Raw genomic sequence first — 19,705 nt, 5'->3', positions numbered from 1 at the left:
AATCAGCTTTGGCCTCCTGTGTAAGTTACTTTTCTGATTAAGCTTAATAACTTTGATTTACTTGAGATGAGTGGTCCATGAATAGGTAGAGGGTGTGCTTTTTCGATGATGCAGATTAGTTCTACTGCCTTATTAGATATCACTGTGTACAAGTTTTTAGGAAGTGCCTTTTTGTTTCTAAGTATTCTTCTTACATTGCCTTTATAGTTCAGGAAAATGAGAACTTTCCATAGTTTAACTATTTTTCTTTCTCTTTTCATTCCCTTTCCATATCCCTTTTATATTTCATCCACACCAAAATACCTTTCAGAAACACAAAGTAGATCTTTTCTACAAACTACGCCATGTGATGAATGAACTTATTGACCTGCGAAGGCAGCTACTGTCTGGTCACCTGACACAGGATCAGGTGCGGGAGGTTAAGCGGCACATCACCGTGCGTCTGGACTGGGGTAATGAGTAAGTATAACTATTACTTGGGCATCTCTTACTTTCTTTGTAACTTAGTCCTCATAGAATTTAAACTTGAGCTAAGCTTCTCTTTAATGGTTAAAAGATAATATATCCTCCATACAGTTTTGCTAGGTCTTTTTTTTCCCCTAGTTATCAATGGTTCTAGTCTGAAGTTTTCTTAGCCTGTGTTTTTATTTCTGGAAAGAATTAAGGAATTTGACTGGGTTATCCTCTGAGCTGTCTTCTAGGAGAATCAGATTCCTTTATTGTAAACCTTACTAATTACAGTATACATACAAAGTTTTTGTGGTGCTTTAGAGAAAAGGGGAGTTGGTACAGTGAAGATGGCTCAGCAGATAAAGATACTTGCCACTGAACCTTTTCAGCTGAGTTCGATCTCCAGATTTTACAAGGTGGAAGAGAAACTGATTGCTACAGCAAGTTCTTTGACTGTTGCTTGGGCATCTGCATACCTACACACACAACAAATATATGAGGGGTGTGTGTGTGTGTGTGTGTGTGTGAGAGAGAGAGAGAGAGAGAGAGAGAGAGAGAGAGAGAGAGAGAATGCACGTGCGAGAAGCATTAGTGTTCTTTATGTTTTATACCCATACAATGAATCTGAATAAGCATAACCTATAAATAAAGATTTATATTTTAAAATACTCTTAACTCATTTGTCATTCAGAAAGACTCCTGCATTTGTACAGTGAATATGATGATTTTCTGTGCCCTTAAAATAAAGTTTGAGGGCAAGAAAGCTAGCTCAGTGGTTAAAACCACAGGCTGCTCTTTCAGAGGACCAGGGTTCAATTAACAGCACCCAGCATGGCAGCTCACAACTGTCTACAACCTCAGCTCTAGGGGATCTGCTGCTCACTTATGGCTTCTATGGCACCAGGTATGGACATGGTGCAAAGACATACATGCAGGCAAAACATCCATATACATAAAATAAAAAAAAACTTTAAAAATAAAAATTTGAAACTTTGTCATTATAAATTGATATAGGTTAAAGTTGTATTTCTTCATAAATTTAGTTATTGTTCATGTCCACTGAACTTTGAAACAACCAGTTGTTTCCTACTTTAGACATACATGTTTGTATAAATATATTTAAATATTTATATTCACGTCTTCCAGCCAAAGCATTTTGGAATGATAGAAAAGAAACCAGTAAATGAGACATGTGGATGTATTTCTGAAAGGTAGGAAATAAGTTGCTGACAGAAGAAGCCAATACAGGCAGAGAGAATTTTAGCTAATGTTGGAGCCAGTCTGCTCTGAAGTTTCCAGAATCAGGGACTATAAGAGGGACCTTAAAAGGTAACAGTGATGGTAAGTCTGTATGAAGGATAATCATTTCTTGAGAAGAATTAATAGCCAGTTGTTTTTCCTTTATATTAGAAACTAACAGCCTCAAAGAAACTGGGCAACTGGAGGAAGAATTAGGACCTCATGTATTGTGGCATTTAAAAGCTTCATATAATGACCAGGTCCCCTACTCTTACCAGAAAAGAAAGCTTGCCAGTCATCTATTTATGCACAAAACTTTCTACATTTTTTCCAGTGCATTTTTTATATATAAATGAGCAATCAGATTTCACTGATATTCAAATAAATTGTCTCTTATGGAAGAGGGAGACCAGGATTAAAAAAATATCTGGGCCCAAGGGTAATGACTTCTCCTTTAAGAGAAATGGGAAGTTCACTAAAAACTTTAAGAACAAATCAAACTCCTCCAGTGTCTACAAAGAGAATAAAGAAGGCTCATTATTCAGAATTAGAGTCAATAAAGAAAGAAGGAAGAATGTGATTTCTAAAATAAAACACTCAGATAAATTTTATGTAATTTCCTTGAAAATAAAACAAAAAAGGATGGAAAATAATTCACTGAATATAATGACTGGTAGAGAATCATTACTGAGTAGGTTCAAGATCAAATCTAATTTCCAGAAAAAGAGCAAAGACAATGAGGTAGTGTTTATAAAGAAGCAGAAATCCCAGAGCCAAAGTAAGCGGCTTCCAGATAGGAAGGGGCCACTGTTGAGTTAAGTAATGAGTGGCGTTAAAGCAAACTCCAGATTAACGTACAGGAAGACTTTTTAAAAATTCCAGGAATGAATAGAAATTCTTAAAGGTCTTTAAATAGAAAAACAGCTTTTCTTACAAAAAAAAGTAGTCATACTGGACTCAAAAGTTTTATCATTAGTACCAGATACAGATAATAAAGTAGTTGCTTTAGAATTCCATAAGGGAAATGATACATTAGCCAGAGTTTTGTAAGTAGTAACATTAACTGATAGTGTCAAATAAAACAATTTTTATGTATTCAAGGGTACATAGTATCTCTCTCTCATTTCCTTTTTGTAGGTGAAACTTGGGGAAAGAAATTGCTAAGTATAAGAATAAATCAGGAAAAAAACCTAATATATCTGAGTGAATCCAACTGAGAGTGATAGTTGTTATTACTAGAAATAAGAGAAATACAATTGAAATTGATTTAATTTTTTGAAGGGACAAGATTCTATCCTGGTTTGTTTTGCTTATTAACTCCTGACTGTACATGGTAATCCTTGTTGTATACCAAACTACTCATATGCCATAATATACATGAATTAAAGTTTTTCCTGGCTATACAATGTAATTGTTGTTGTATACTAACCTACTTATATGCTATAGTATACATGAATTCAAGTACATTGATCAGATAGTGTTCTCTAAATTAATGACTTGGATCAAAAACAATAAAATATAATATGTTAAATTACAGCACAACTAATGAATCTGTGTCCTCAGCCCCAAATGCTAGTCATTATAAAGTACCATTGCACTTACCTTAAGAATCCATGGTAGTAGCCAGGAGTGGTGGTGCATGCCTTCAATCCCAGTACTCTGGAGGCAGAGGCAGAGGCAGAGGCAGAGGCAGAGAGAGGCAGAGAGAGGCAGAGAGAGGCAGAGGCAGAGGCAGAGGCAGAGGAAGGATCTCTGTGAGTTTAATGCCAACCTGGTCCACATAGTTCCAGGCTAGCCAGGAGACTAAAGAGAGAGACCCTGTCTCAAAAAAGAAAGAAAAAGAAAAAGAAAGAAAAAATCCCCAAAAGCAAGCAAACAAAAACCCCTGATAATAGTAAATGAATTTGAATCAATGCCACTAATAGTTATACAATTCATCATATTGGAATTTAACTGCAACCATAAAACCAGTTAATAAAGAAGATAAACATTTTTGAAATATCAGTTAACATTTTACTATAAAGCTTGGAACACAAACCAATCATATTTTACAATCTTAATGAGGGAATTTTAAAGTAACATCTTAGATACAGTACAGATTATTTTTGAAGAAAACTTAAGGAGAGGGGAAATATCTTTGACCGTTGTAGAACTATTTCATCTTAACAACTTTTTTCAGTGAAGTGTGTGTGTGTGTATGTGTGTGTGTGTGTGTGAGTGTGAAATAATTCCACTTTAGTAAAAAAATCAAAGAAGCACAATTCCACTCTGTCCCTCCTTTCCCTGTACTTTTTCTTCCTTCTTCAGGCACCTCTTCCTCCAGTTTTCTTCTTTGTCTCATTAGAAAATAAAGTTGAACCCCAAACAAAAATTATGTATTTTTGTTTGTACTGTCTGTATTTTTGTTGTTATTGCTTTCTTTTCTACTTTTATTCTTTTTTCATATAATACATTCTGACCACAGCCTCCCCTCCCTCCACTCCCTTCTCTACTCCCTTTACCTCTCCTCTCTCCCAGACCCACTCCTTTTTCCTTCAGAAAAGAATAGGCTTCTCAGGGTTGTCAGCCAAACATGGCATAAGAAGATGCAATAAAACTAGGCACAAACCCTCATATCAAGGCTGAGTGAGGCAACCCAGTATGAAGAAAAGGATCCCAAGAGTAGGGGAAAAAATAGAAAAAAAAAACAGGGACGACCCCCCCCCTTCCCACTGCTAGAAGTTGCACAAAACCCAAGCTAAAAAGCACAACATATATGCAGAGGATCTAGCATAGACTTACGTAGCGTAGACAGTGTCCATTTGTCAATGCAGGCCATGTAAGTCCTGCTTAAATTGATTCTGAAGGCTGTATTCTTGTGGTGTCCTTGCCCCTCTGGCTCCTATAATCTTTCATCCTCCACTTCTGCTGGGTTTTCCAAGATATACTTAATATTTGGCTGTGACTGTCTGCCTCTGCTACCATCAGCTTCTAGAGGAAGCCTCTTTGGTGACAGTTGGGCTTGGTACCGCAGAGTGTCACTAGACATCATTTCATTGGCTTTATTTTTTCTATTTAAACACACAGACAAATCCAAAGCATTTCTTCTAAATGGATAGAATTTCTGATACTTGAACTTCTGTTTTTCCTTCATATTTAGAAATAAGAGATGATTTATTGTAAAGACACTATGATCCATAAGTTATGTAAAAGAGATTATTCCACACCAAAGCTGAGTTTGGAAAATCATTTCCATCATTTTCACATATACCTCAATATTTCCACACTTTGTGTTTCACAGTTGTTTATAAATGCCAGAAAGTAGTGTAGTAGTAGTATTATATTGGCATGTAGGTAGATCCACTGTCAGTATTTGATGGACACATTTTAGTCTTTTATTTAATAAAATTATGCCTTTTCTATAAGCTCTGACATATAATTTGCTTTTTCAAAATCAATTTCATGAACAGTCATAGATTTTGATAGTGTATTAATTACAACATTATAGCAAGTACAGAGACCCATTGATCTTACTATAATGAAATGCTCCTTTGACCTTCCAAGATTTACATAGTGAGGGAACTGTCACCAAGAAGCACTGTTAGGTGGTGAGTGCTGGAACTGGCATTGTGCCTAGGATGGATCCTAAAACCCATACGTTTAGAGAACTGTACCCTGTTTGTGTGAGACATAAAACTCATCTACTTGTCACCACTATTTGTAATTTAGTCGCTGTTTGGTTTTTGCTTTATTTTTCTCGAAGTATTGCCTATCCTCCTTTCCTTCCACCCCTCCCCCTCTCATTCCACGTTCTTTTCTTTAATTTTAAAATAAATGAATAAGTTCCAGGGGAATCAGCATCCCTGACCTCTAGCTGTACTACAAAGCAATAGTGATAAAAATCTCATGAAATTGGTACACAGACTGGCTGATCAGTGGAATAGAATTGAAGACCCAGGAGTAAACACATATACATATGAACACTTGATGTTTGACAAAGAAGCCAAAAACATACAGTGGAAAAAGGAAAGCATCTTCAATAAATGGTGCTAGTGTCTAACTTGTGGTCTGTATGTAGGAGAATGAAAATAGATCCATATTTATCATCTTGCACAAAGCTCAAGTCCAAGTGATCAAGGACCTCAACATAAAACCGGATACACTGAATCTAATAGATGAGAAAGTGCGAAAGAGCCTTGAATTCATTGGCACAGGGGGAAATTTCCTGAACAGAACACCAATGGCTCAGGCTCTAAGATCAGTGATTCACAAAATGGGACCTCATGAAACTGAAAGGCAAAAGACACCCACAGTAGGACAAATTAAGCAACCTACAGATTGGGGGGAAAAAAAAACAAACAAAACACTTCTTTAACCCTGTATCCATAAGAGGGCTTATATACAAAGTTTTTCAGGGAAATGCATGGAACTAGAAAATATTCTGAGGGAGGTCATTCAAACCCAAAAGAACATGCATGGTATGTACTCACTAATAAGTGAATATTAGCCAAAAAAGTCCAGAATGCCTAGGATACAATCCACAGAACTCAAGATCTTTAATAAGCAGAAGGGCCCAAGTGAGGAAAAGGGGGAACATGATCAGGTATGGGGGTGGAAAACAGGAGAGAAGCCCTGAGGGCCAGCAGAATGAATGGAAGTATGCAACCTTGGGGGGATGGGAGGTTGGGGCACCTTCTAGAATGTACCAGAGACCTGGGAAGTGAGAGACCAAGGACTCAAAGGGAAGGACCTTAGATGAAATGTCCAACAGTGGGGAGAGGGAACTTGTAGAGTCCATCTCCAGTAGAAAAACGGCATCAAGTGGGGGTGGGGGGTGGGGGGTGGGGTTGCCAGCCCACAGTCAAAACTCTGACCCCTAATTGTTCCTGTCTAAAAGAACTTCAGGGACAAAAATGGAGAAGAAACTGAGAGAAAAGTGGTCCAATGATTAGCCCAACTTGGGATCTATCTCAAGGGGAGGCTCCCAGGCCTGACACTATTACTGATGCTGTGATGTGCTAACAGGAGCCTAGCATGGCTGTCCTCTGAGAAGCCCAACAAGCAGCTAACTGAGATAGAAGCAGATACTTACACCAAAAAAATGGACTGAAGTTGGGGACCCCTGTGGTTGAATTAGGGAAAGGGTGGAAGAAGCTGAGGAGGAGGGCAGCATAGGATGACCAGCAATCTCAACTAACCTGGATCCCTAAGATCTCTTAGACACTGAGCCACCAATCAGGCAGTATATAGGAACTGGTCTAAAGCCCTGACACATATACAGCAGAGGACGGCCTGGTCTGGCCTCAGTGAGAGAAAATGCACCTAGCTCTCCAGAGACTTGAGGCCCCAGCAAGTAGGGTAGCTTGGAGGAGTGGAAGTGGGGGGCCATCCTCTTGGAGACTGGGGAGGAAGAATGGGATGAGGAATTGTGGAAGAGGGGGGTAATGACTGGACTGTAAAAAAATAAAATAAAAGTTAAAAAACCAACCAAATAAAAATAACACTCAAGAAGTTAACCTCCAAAAACCCAAATAGCTCAATTTAAAAATGGGGTACAGAAGCCGGGCGTGGTGGCGCACACCTTTAATCCCAGCACTCGGGAGGCAGAGACAGGTGGTTTTCTGAGTTCGAGGCCAGCCTGGACTACAAAGTGAGTTCCAGGACAGCCAGGGCTATACAGAGAAACCCTGTCTCGAAAAATCAACAAAAAATAAATAAAAATAAAAATGGGGTACAGATCTAAACAGAGAGTTCACAACAGAAGAGTCTAGAATGGCTGAGAAACACTTAAAGAAATGTTCAAAGTCCTCAGCATCAGAGAAATGCAAATTGAAACAGCCCTGAGATTCTACCTCACACCAATTAGAATACTCCTTCTCTATTGCTCATGGAAGTACAAACTGGTACAACCACTCTGGAACTCAATCTGGCAGTTCCTCAGGAAACTGGAAATACATCTACCTGAGGACCCAGGTATACCACTCTTGGGCATATACCCAAAAGACGCCCCACCATACCACAAGGACATGTGCTCTAGTATGTTCATAGCAGCCTTATTTATATTAGCCAGAGCCTGGAAACAATCCAGATGTCCCTCAGTTGAATAATGGGTATAGAAAAAGTGGTTCATTTATACAATGGAATATTATTCAGGTATTAAAAATGAGGACATCATGAATTTTGCAGGCAAATGGATGGAAGTAAAAAATATCATCCTGAGTGAGGTAACTCAGACCCAAAAGGACATGCATGGTATGTACTCACTGATAAGTGGGTATTAGCCAAAAAGTACAGAATACCTAGGACAATCTACAGACTTTAAGAAGTGTAACAAGCAGAAATAACTAAGCAAAGAGGTTTCAATCCCACTTAGAGGGGGGGAGGAAATAACCATGGGAGGTAGAGAGAGAGAGGCCTCTGGGTAGGAGGGAGGAGGGGGAGGAAAAAGGGAACAGGATCAGATGTGGGAGGGGGGCAGAGATGAATGAACTGTTCCTCCTCTCTCCTAAAGTAGCATATATATAAAGAGTAAGTCCAATAATTATATCCAGTGCAAGGAGCTAAAAAATAATGTACCTAGATTTTAATTTCAATTTATTAACTTGTAATTCTTTCCATAGAGACTGTTCCATAAACCTCTAATTTCATTACTATAGTAAATATAAAATAGGTAAATGAAAATTGTACCAATTCAGAATTGGTATGATTTTTTGGTAAATTGGTAAACTGATTTTTGCCTTATGAAAGTAATCAAAAGGAGAAATAATTTTTGAGATTATAATATATTACATCATTTTTTCATTTTCTTTCTTCCTTTCAAACCCTTATATATGTTCTTGCTTGTCTCTTTCAAATTCATGGTCTCTTCTTTATATTAATTGTTGTTTCATACATATGTATACTAATATACATATGCATATATGTACATATATACACACACACACATATATATATATACACACACACATACATATATACATACACACATACATACATACATACATACATACATACATACACAGCCTGCTTGGTCTGTATGATTATATGAATGTTTTCAGGGCTGACCATTTGGAATTGCATAACCTATTATATAGTCTTCCCTGGAGAAGACTGTTTCTCCACTCTCTGCATTCTTTAGTTGCCTGTATTTCTTTGTGTAGAGTTGGGTCTTGTCCCTCAGCTATTTTGACATTTAGTGTGTCTGTTATTGTTGCCTTGCTCAGCCCATGGTTTGCAGGCATGTTGGTCATACTTTATGGGTGGAGCTTTTGAGATCACTTGAAAATGCTCCCAAACTTCCTGCTCCTCTGGCTCTTAGAATCCTTATGCCCCCTTGTTTGCCATGTTTCCTGAGCTTTAAGTATGAGAATTGTTTTGGTTTGTTTTTGTTTTTGTTTGTTGTTGTTGTTGCTGTTGTTTTTGTTTCATTTTTGTTAAAATATCTATTAGGAATGGGCTCCACCGCTCTGCACTGATTGGTTATGGTTTTCTATAATGTCCCTGTCTCTTGTAAAGAGAAGTTCACTTGCTTCCATGATGGCAGAAGGTGCCATGAAAGCTTCCAATGGAAGGAGGCAACCAACAGTCCCATTTGGTTCCAGTGCTTATGAACAACCACGATGGCAACCACGATGGCATGATAAGCCTGAATGTGCTGAGCTGGCCTGTACACTTTTTAAAGTTATAGGATTTTATGTGTTGGATTCTTTAGGTAGAAAGGTCAGATTTCAATAATATGAAGTATTAAGAAAACTTTTATTAAATTAAAGTTGTTTCTGTACATTTTGCTGTAAAAATGATATTGATAGTGGAAGTAGAAAAGAAAGGGGAGGAGAGAAATTATAAAGAGAATGTGAGCGTAAGAAAGGACAAAAAGCTGGGCAGAGTTTCAGGCACATACAAGCCTTACACTCAGGATGCTGAGTCTTAAGATAATTATAAATTCAAGACCAGGATAAGCTACATTGTGAGACTCGGTCTGAAATAAATAAAATAATTAGAATTATAAACTTATAATTGGTTCATTTAATTTTTTTTCACTCTACAATAAAAATATCATAAGCAGTAGTTTGGTTTATGACCAAGCCAGCTCAGTCAGTCAACAGGGTCTCTAGTGAGGGAGAGGATTGAAAAGAAATGGCAATTAACCAATGACTCCAGCCAGTGCTGAGGCTGAAGTGGATTTGTTTTTCTCAGCTTTTATACCATTCTAGGTACTTGCAGAAAGAGACAAAGTAATCAAACAAGGCCATAAACAATGCTCTGTAGTCACTGTTTATAGGGGCTTATCAGGATGAAGAAGATAAAAAGAATGTCACACATTTACAGGCTGTGTTTACCCAAGTGTAAACATTCTTACCTGAGCCTACTTCCTTGTTTGAGCCCAATGTTAAAATCTTGCGAAATACCCCAAAAGCTCTCCACATGTTTATAATATGCAAAAGGTGTCACTGAATAAGTCAGGCACTGGCATAGCCTCACAGGGTCCCTTCAGCAGAATCTTTCTGGCATGTGCAATAGTGTCTGGGTTTGGTGGCTTTTGATGGGATGGATCCCCAGGTGGGGTAGTCTCTGGATAGTCCATCCTTTCTTCTTAGCTCCAAACTTTGTCTCTTTAACTCCTTTTATGGATATTTTGTTCCCTATTCTAAGGAGGAATGATGTATCCACATGTTGGTCTTCCTTCTTTTTTGTTTTCTTGTGGTTTTCAAATTGTATCTTGGGTATTCTAAGTTTCTGGACTAATATCCACTTATCAGTGAGTGCATATCTAGTGACTTCTTTTGTGTTTCGGTTATCTCACTAAGGATGACATCCTCCAGATATATCCATTTGGCCAAGAATTTCATAAATTCATTGTTTTTTAATAGCTGAGTAGTACTCCATTGGGTAAATGTATCCATTCCTCTATTGAGGGACATCTCGGTTCTTTCCAGCTTCTGGCTATTATAAATAAGTCTGCTATGAACATAGTGGAGCATGTGTGAAAGAAAGAATTTTAAAAGCAGTAAGGGAAAAACATCAAGTAACATATAAAGGCAGACCTATCAGAATTGCACAAGATTTCTCACCAAGACTAAGAAAGCCAGAAGATCCTGGGCAAATGTCATACAGACCCTAAAAGAACACAAATGCTAGCCCAGGCTACTATACCCAGCAAAACTCTCAATCACCATAGACGGAGAAACAAGATATTCACCCACACACCTATGGTCACTTGATCTTTGACANAGGAGCTAAAACTATCCAGTGGAAAAAAGACAGCATTTTCAACAAATGATGCTGGATTAACTGGCAGTTATCATGTAGAAGAATGTGAATTGATCCATTCTTATCTCCTTGTACTAAGCTCAAGTCTAAGTGGATCAAGGAACTCCACATAAAACCAAAGACACTAAAACTTAGAGAGGAGAAAGTGGGGGAAAGCCTCGAAGATATGGGCACAGGGGGAAAATTCCTGAACAGAATACTAGTGGCTTGTGCTGTAAGATCGAGAATCAACAAATGAGACTTCATAAAATTGCAAGGCTTCTGTAAGGCAAAAGACACTGTCAATAAGACAAAAAGGCCACCAACAGAATGGGAAAGGATTTCTACCAATTCTAAATCTGATAGGGAACTAATATCCAATATATATGTAGAAGTTAAGAAGCTGTACTCCAGAAAATCAAATAACCCCATTAAAAAATAGGGCATAGAGGTAAAGGCGTGCTCCGGGCGTGGTGGCACATGCCTTTAATCCCAGCACTCGGGAGGCAGAGGCAGGCAGATTTCTGAGTTTGAGGCCAGCCTGGTCTACAAAGTGAGTTCCAGGACAGCCAGGGCTATACAGAGAAACCCTGTCTCAAAAAACCAAAAAAAAAAAAAAAGAAGAAGAAAAAGAAAACGAAAAAAATAAAAAGAATTCTCAACGAGGAATTCTGAATGACTGAGAAGCACCTGAAAAAATGTTCAACATCCTTAATCATCAGGTAAATGCAAGTCAAAACAACCCTGAGATTCCCCCTCACACCAGTCAGAATGGCTAAGATCAAAAATTCAAGTGGCAGCGGATGTTGGTGAGGTTGTGGAGAAAGAGGAAAACTCCTCCATTGCTGGTGGGATTGCAGGCTTGTACAACCACTCTGGAAATCAGTCTGGCGGTTCCTCAGAAAATTGGACATAATACTACCGGAGGATCCAGCAATACCTCTCCTGGGCATATGTATATCCAGAAGATGTTCCAACTGGTAATAAGGACTCATGCTCCACTATGTTCATAGCAGCCTTATTTATAATAGCCAGAAGCTAGAAAGAACCCAGATATCTCTCAACAGAGGAATGGATACAGAAACTGTGGTACATTTACACAATGGAGTACTACTCAGCTATTAAAAGAATTTATGAAATTCTTAGGCAAATGGATGGATCTGGAAGATATCATCCTGAGTGAGGTAACCCAATCACAAAAGAACTCACATGATATGCACTCACTGATAAGTGGATATTAGCCCAAAAACTTAGAATATCCAAGGTACAATTTGCAAAACAGATGAAGCTCAAGAAGAAGGAAGACCAAAGTGTGGGTACATCGTCCCTCCTTAGAATGGGGAACAAAATACCCATGTAATGAGTTACAGAGACAAAGTTTGGAGCTGAGACGGAAGGAAGGACCATGCAGAGTCTGCCCCATCCGGGGATCCATACCATAATCAATCACCAAAGCAGACACTATTGCACATGCCAGCAGGATTTTACTGACAGGACCCTGATATAGCTGTCTCGTGTGAGGCTATGCCAATGCCTGGCAAATAACAGAAGTGGATGCTCACAGTCAGCTATTGGATCAAACATTGGGCTCCCAATGGAGGAGCTAGAGAAAGTACCCAAGGAGCTGAAGGGGGATACAACCCTGTAGGAGGAACAACAATAAGAACTAACCAGTGCCCCCTGAGCTCGAGTCTCTAGATGCATATGTAGGAGAAGATGGCCCAATCGGCCATCATTGGGAGGAGAGGCCCTTGGTCTTGCAAAGATTGTATGCCCCAGTACAAGGGAATGACAGGGCCAGGAAGTGGGAGTGGGTGTGTTGGGGAGCAGGGTGGGGGGAGGGTATAAGGGACTTTCAGGATAGCATTTGAATTGTAAATGAAGAAGATATCTAATAAAACAAACAAAAACCAAAAAAAGAGAAAGAAAACAAGATATTCCATGACAAAACCAAATATACACAATATCTTTCTACAAATCTAGCCCTACAAAGAATAATAGATGGAAAACACCAACATGAGGAGTGAAACCACACCCTAGAAGAAGCAAGAAAGTAATCTTTCAACAAACGCAAGATAGCCACACAAACATAATTCCACCTCTAACAAGAAAATTAACAGGAAGTAACAATTACTTTTTCTTAATGTGAAAATTAGTATTACCAACATATCCTAATCGATTGAAATTCAAAAATATGAGGAATTAGAAATTTGTCTGCTGTCATCCTATGGTCTCTCTAATTTGGTAATGGGAGAAGTAGGTCCAATATACACTTTCTGCTTGTTTGTACATGACAGGGTCTTGCTGTGTGCTACATAATGGTTTTGAAATCATGCTTCTCCTGTCTTAATCTCTCTATTAGTAGAATTGTTTATTTGATGCCTTTACACTATACTATGGTTTTTAGAACAGCTTACAGATTTCAAAATCATTCATACAGACAAAAGAAATATAGACAATTAATTTGGGAGGTGGCTTGTAAGAGAATAGCAAAGAGTGAGACTGAAGGCTTTGCTTGATATTTATAATTATTATATCATCATTTTGAAGAAGGGGACCTTATAAGTTACTCTTATTCTGAGATGAATGCTTTTCAAAATCACAGCCAGTGAGTCAGAATCTTACCTTCACCTAATGTCTGTGCCACCCTCCAAGTTTAACCATTGTTCATTGAAACAGTTGATGAATGACTTCATGGATAGACCATCTTAATACACACATCATTTCTTAAATGAATGCAACCTGTTCCCTGCAGGCTGAGAATGATGACAATCACTCAAGTCAAATAGTTTTGACCATAGTAGCTAATCTTTATCCAAAAATAGTGCCTACAATTCATTCCTTCGTGCAGCAGAACTGTCAACTCGTAGCTTATCTACTATGGAGGTAAAATCCATTGGTGATGTGAGGAACATCCAAGTACAGCCTTATAACAATGAACTACAATGTCTAAAAACTGTTCTTATTTTGTGTTTGTACCAAGAGTAAGAGCCAAGATTTTAAGCTTTACTAATAACAAAACAAATAAAAATACCTTATCTATGTTCATTAAAAAAACTAGTAGTGATATATTATTTCAAAATATCATACAGTTAATACATTTTGAGTTATTTAAAATCTATATTGAGAAAAACGTAGGTTTATTCACTATTGCTATAGACAAACATCTACATAAGGCTGTTAAATTGATTGTTTTATATCAAACAACTTTTATAATACTCATTTTTATTGTTACATCATTTTATAAATTTTAAAGAACATGATAAAAAATGAAAGGTATTGTGGGCTTTGGGGGCTCTCCGGGAGGAGTTGGGATACAAAAGGGAAAGAAGAATGTGATGTAAGTCTATTTACTCAAAATATGTTTTTAAATGTTAACAAATTCAGATTAATTGTAATTATGTATCTTTTCTTACCATAATGCAATAAAACTTAAAAAATGAAAGAAAGCTTTTATTTTAAAGAGTGATCATAAGAATTGTAATCCAGTTTTTGATGATTATCTCTTTCTTAAGATAATGAAATTGATGTACTGAAAAGGCACTTCATTCTTGGTTCTTCTAAGACCATGAAAACACTTTTCTTAAAAAGTGATAAATAACATTTGCTTGACTCAAAACTGACATGTTCCCTGTTTCTAATACTGTTAGTATGATGTGATAGAAAAGAACTTCACAAGTTTTCTGTGTAGGTTGGTGGAATGGCATATGGTTGTGCGGTTGAGTGGATAAGCAAGCTAAGTCCCCAGGCCCATCAATACTTGTGTTGCACAGTGGTCAGAGAACACTTAGATTTAGTTCCTTCCCCACTTACTTAGATACGAGTGGTGATTTTAAGTTCTTGTACCTAACGCATCTGTTTTCCATTGAGTTATTTGCTTAGTTCCTTTTATATTAATTTTTATACTCAGGCTAACCCATATACATTTGGCCCTCTGTATGTCAGGTTTCATATCCATAGAGTAAGCTGTCCATAATATATCCCTACTAGTTTTTTTTAATGAACATAGATAAGGTATTTTTATTTGTCCATAAGCTGGAAAATATTTTTTTTCTTAGATTATGTCTGTCTTACTGTTTCTTAAACAATGCAATCCAACTATTTATATAGCATCTGCATTGTAGCATATTACAAGAAATGTACAGATGACAAAGTAAACGGGAAGATTGTGTAAATTAAATTGTATGCTGTTTTATATAAGAGACTTGGCCATTCTTGGATTTAGTATTCTTGAGGACTCCTAGTACTAATACCTTTTGGATATCAAGAGACTGCTGTACATCTGTGAACTTCCCAGTTCAGGAATATGTATGAAATGTTTTGTTCCCTCCTACCTATGCTTCCCCTTCCATTTTTTCTCCTCCCTATATGGATACAGATCTTCTCATGTAACCGAGGCTGGCCTACAGCTCATTATCTTTTTCCTCAGCGAATACTAGGATTTGTAGACATACTTTTGTGTATGTGACTTTTATTTGGAAAAACTTAAGTGGTTTGGCTTATAATTTTATAACTCTAGTTTTTTAAGATAAATATTGATATGGTCTTTCAATATTATAGTGATTGTTTTACTATTAATGCTTTCTTTAATGTGATGTTAATATGCTGGCCTCTATCTCATATAGTTTTTATTTTCCATTTTTATTTTATAATTTGATAGTTTCAGATCAGTTTGCTGTAAACAAGCTTGTCTTTGTTTTCTGATGCCATGATAAATTCTACAAGACTCAAAGCAACTTGGGCAGGAAAGTGTTTGTTTCCTTTTACAGTTTATAGCTCACCCTGAAGAGGAGTAGGGGTAGGAATTAAAGTAGGGCAGGGAGTAAAGCAGAGATCATGGAAAAACAGTGCATACTGGCGTGCTTTCATGGCTTGCTGAGCCTGCTTTTTTATACAACCCAGGACAGCCTGCCTAGGGGTAGGCTCTCCCACATCATTTCTAATCAAGAAAATGTCCCACAGACCAGTTCACAGGCCAATTTGATGGAGACATTTTCTCAATTGAGATTATCATCCCAGTTGATTCTAGCTTGTGTTGTCAAGTTGGCAAAACAAACAAAGCACACACACACACACACACACACACACACACACACACACACACCACCTAGCACAAGGCTATAAAGTATAAGGAAACCTTTTTTTTTTTTTTTTTTGCACAGCTGACTTTATTTAAAATGAATAGGAGTTTGTGTACTGAAAGAGCTTACAGAATTAATTTTGCTAGTGTGATGAAAAGTTTCATAACTTAGTTAAAATAGGTTAGTTGTTATTGTTTCTTAAATGTCCCATGGAATACTTTTGTCATGCATAGATATTCATAACCTTTCTTGAGTTCAGATGATCACAGAGCTATCTCTGAAACTCTGATAAATATAGCTCTCTTTTTTAGGAAAAAAAATTCACATACGATCTCCCCCAATCTAGTGTCACAATCTATTTCAGAAGTCCAGTACCCTCTGACTTTACTGACCTTCAGGTTTATAGGTAGTGTCTTAGACTTTGAGAAGGAGATTAACTTTTATTGAGTATAAATCATGTCTGGAATTCTTTCCACTGCTTAAAGCTAACACACAATCAACTGAAAATTACCATCACTTTTTTTCCTGTCCAAAATGATACTGTATCTTCTAAATAGTGTTGCTTGAGTAATAGTATTCCTTAATTCTCTGTCTGATGTTAAAGATATACAGCTTACATATGTTCAGGACTTACCAATGTTAGTATTAAATTGGGAACAATATACACCTAAACTAAAAAGCATTTCTAGGACATGTCTTTGTTGGTTTGTTTTTTGTTGAGACAGGGCCTCTCTGTATAGGCCTGGCTGGCCTGGAACTGCTTTGTAGCCCTGACTGGGCTTAAAGTCACTGAGGCTTGGCCTGCTTTGCCTTTGAGTGCTGAGATTAAAGGTGTGTGCCACCATGCTAGGTGCTGGCATATGATTTTTATGTGTTGATTTTTCTCTTTCAATGAAAATAATATATAATTGAACCTTGAACATACCACTATGGTGGGAGAAATAGAAAAATAAAAATGGCTTATTATTTGTCTAACAAAAAGTATTTTTAAGGAAATAAAGTATTGTTATAAACATACTGAATGAAAGGGTTTTTTTTATAATTACAAGGTGAACTGCTTGGTAACCAGAATTGTGTCTTAAAATTCCTTGCTTCATTTATGTCCCCCAAAGTGAACACAATTAGTTGTTGCTAGATAGAAGAATATCTTTTCTAGGGCAGTGCCCAAAGCTCTGTCTACAGAACCACGAATCATGACAGGTACAGGTTTCTAGTTCTGTGGAGAGATGCGCAATCTGAGGACTTGCAATTCTGAGAGTGCTCTTTCTCCTTATTAGGCATTTGGGCCTGGACTTGGTGCCTCGGAAGGACTTTGAAGTAGTGGATTCAGACCAGATTAGCGTCTCAGATCTCTATAAAATGGTAAGAAATGGTAACAAGGGATGGTTGTTTTTCACATTTCATTTTTCTCCTTTGTTTTCCATGATGATATTGTATATTGTGATTATTTTTAAAGCAGCATTTTAAAACTGTCCTTTTGCTTCTGTCCACATATTTAAGATGTAACTAGTTTATCCTAGTAGTTAGTACTACTTTTGGAAGTACTCTGATGTTACGCTTTCAAAATGGAAAGACAAGACAGATGTTGAGCTCACTGTCCTTTCTAGGGGTCACTTCTCTGTTAATTCTGCCTTGATGACTTTTCTGCCTCTTACAGTAAATAATAACATTATATGCCCGTCTTTCCTTCTATGATGAAAAGATGATTAAAGTTGCAAAAAACTGCTTGTTAATTGAAACAGTGATTGAGAAAAGAGTGAGTGACTCTGGAAATAATATACTAATTCTAGAGACATGCTGTTGTTAGAAGCATATTTAGGGTCTTTCTCTAAATCACCATTTTCATAGCTCTTACATGTTGTCTATAAGCAGATAGAAAATGGTGGGAACGAAAGTACTCTTAACATATAAAGGTTTCCATTCTCAGGGTGAACACCATGGATGAGAAAGCCTATGAATATCTGATTGATCCTTAGATGTATGTTGGTTATTATAAAAATATATTGAACAAGTAAAATTGAGCACTAATTAATATGCTTTTTCTAGTTATGAGATTGAGTTATAAACTCAGACTAAAGTAGGGGTACTTAGTGAAAAAGACAAACCTTAAGCCATCAATGTTATTTAGTAGCTGTTTATCATAGTTAACCATTTTTCGCCACTTTTAGCAATAGACCATGTGTTTCTGTATAATACCTAAATAATTATGGGAATATGATATGTATGTAAAGTAAAAAAATCAGTGCTAACCACAATTATATTTTACATGCTGAATGATAAGTTTGTTTTTGTTTTTAAAGCAATATTGTGGTGTAAAATATAGTAGAAATGTAAGGTGAGAAGTTCAGACAAAGGGACTTCATAATGAAAACTGCAACTTTTAAAAACCCTTAAGAAAATGAAATACTTTAGGGAGTATAGTACTGATTAGTGGAGAGTATTCCCAATGCGTGCTATCATGAACCTATGTTAGAAGCTCTAATCTAGTGGATAGATCACAAACAATTAACATTACATGTGCTATATAGCATAAATAAGGTTTATGCTCATGTTACTAGAATCACCAACTGACATTCTGGGAACTGAAAAGGCAAGGAAAGAACTTTCAAAATGGCACACAATTTGAGGAAATGGCAGTTCCAGAAAATGTGAGACATTTGACAGTTTTGGCTAAGAGTAAAGATCCTCACTATGAAGAGCTTTGTAGGCCCCAATTTCAGTTTGATAAACAGAGTAGTAAAATGACATGGTAAGTTTTTCTGATCATAAAATGGAACCACAGAAAAGGCATTTAAGTAAGAGATCTTAATTTCCGTTCTTGTGGTTCGAGCCAGCACAGTGGAAGTCCTGAGAAGCTGTTGGCTGCTGAGTATACTTTGGCTTTAGAGCCAGAGGTGTTGATGAATTGAATTGGCATACATAGGTACAGGAAACTTAGATGATGAAGGCACAATGGAGCGCTATGTGAAAGAATCAGATTTGGGGGTAAGCAGTGGAGAGACAGGAATACTGGATATTTTGTTTTCAAGTTTGATGTATTGTCTAAACTTTCAAAAACGGCATTTAAAGTCTGTGGTTCAGGAATAAAGATGAGCTATAGAAATTCTAGAGTCATCAGAAAACTGTATTTGAATCTGGAAGAGAGGATTACTTTCTTTTCTAAACCATTCTATGATGAAACCCAGAGATAACAGATTCCACATAGTACTTTTGGATAACCATACATAAAGAAACAAGAAAATTGTGACATAAAGGTTAGAGAACAGAGCAAGTAACGCATGGAAGATGCAAGTAGGAGAAAACGGTCATTGTTGTCTACAAAGAGTAAGGGGAAACAAGTACAAAAAGAAATATAGGCTCTAAATCTAAGGATTTTACCAACTTGTAACAGAAAATATTCAGGAAAGAATTATGTCTGTTTAAACCATCATTAATCCAGAGATTGTATGTTAGAACTTAAATTTTAAGGTGCTGTAATAAAAAGTTACTATATAATTTTAAAATTGGATAAAGAAAGAACAGTATAAGTACAGCACTTAGAAGAATTTGATAAGATCTGCAGAAAAACAGGAGTTACGTGGAAACTGAACAACATTCTTCTCAATGGTACCTTGGTCAAGGATGAAATAAAGAAAGAAATTAAAGACTTTTTAGAGTTTAATGAAAATGAAGCCACAACATACCCAAACTTATGGGACACAATGAAG

At 37.0% G+C, this 19,705-nt stretch overlaps 1 protein-coding gene across 6 annotated transcripts in view; it reads left to right on the top strand.

Moving 5' to 3' along the window:
- Dock3 (dedicator of cytokinesis 3) overlaps positions 1 to 19,705 on the top strand; it is a 299,922-nt gene that overhangs the window by 121,635 nt on the left and 158,582 nt on the right. For all 6 annotated transcript variants that reach the window (XM_029542839.1, XM_021206339.1, XM_029542840.1 and 3 more), the window contains exons 6-7: positions 311 to 459; positions 17,276 to 17,360. In XM_029542839.1, the coding sequence (XP_029398699.1) occupies positions 311 to 459; positions 17,276 to 17,360 (234 nt within the window). The remainder of the gene's footprint in view (positions 1 to 310; positions 460 to 17,275; positions 17,361 to 19,705) is intronic.

The sequence above is a fragment of the Mus pahari genome, chromosome 10 (assembly GCF_900095145.1).
Source record: "Mus pahari chromosome 10, PAHARI_EIJ_v1.1, whole genome shotgun sequence".
Lineage (NCBI taxonomy): Eukaryota > Metazoa > Chordata > Mammalia > Rodentia > Muridae > Mus > Mus pahari.
Note: the sequence above shows the minus strand (reverse complement) of the source record. Positions and strands in the feature narration are given on the sequence as shown.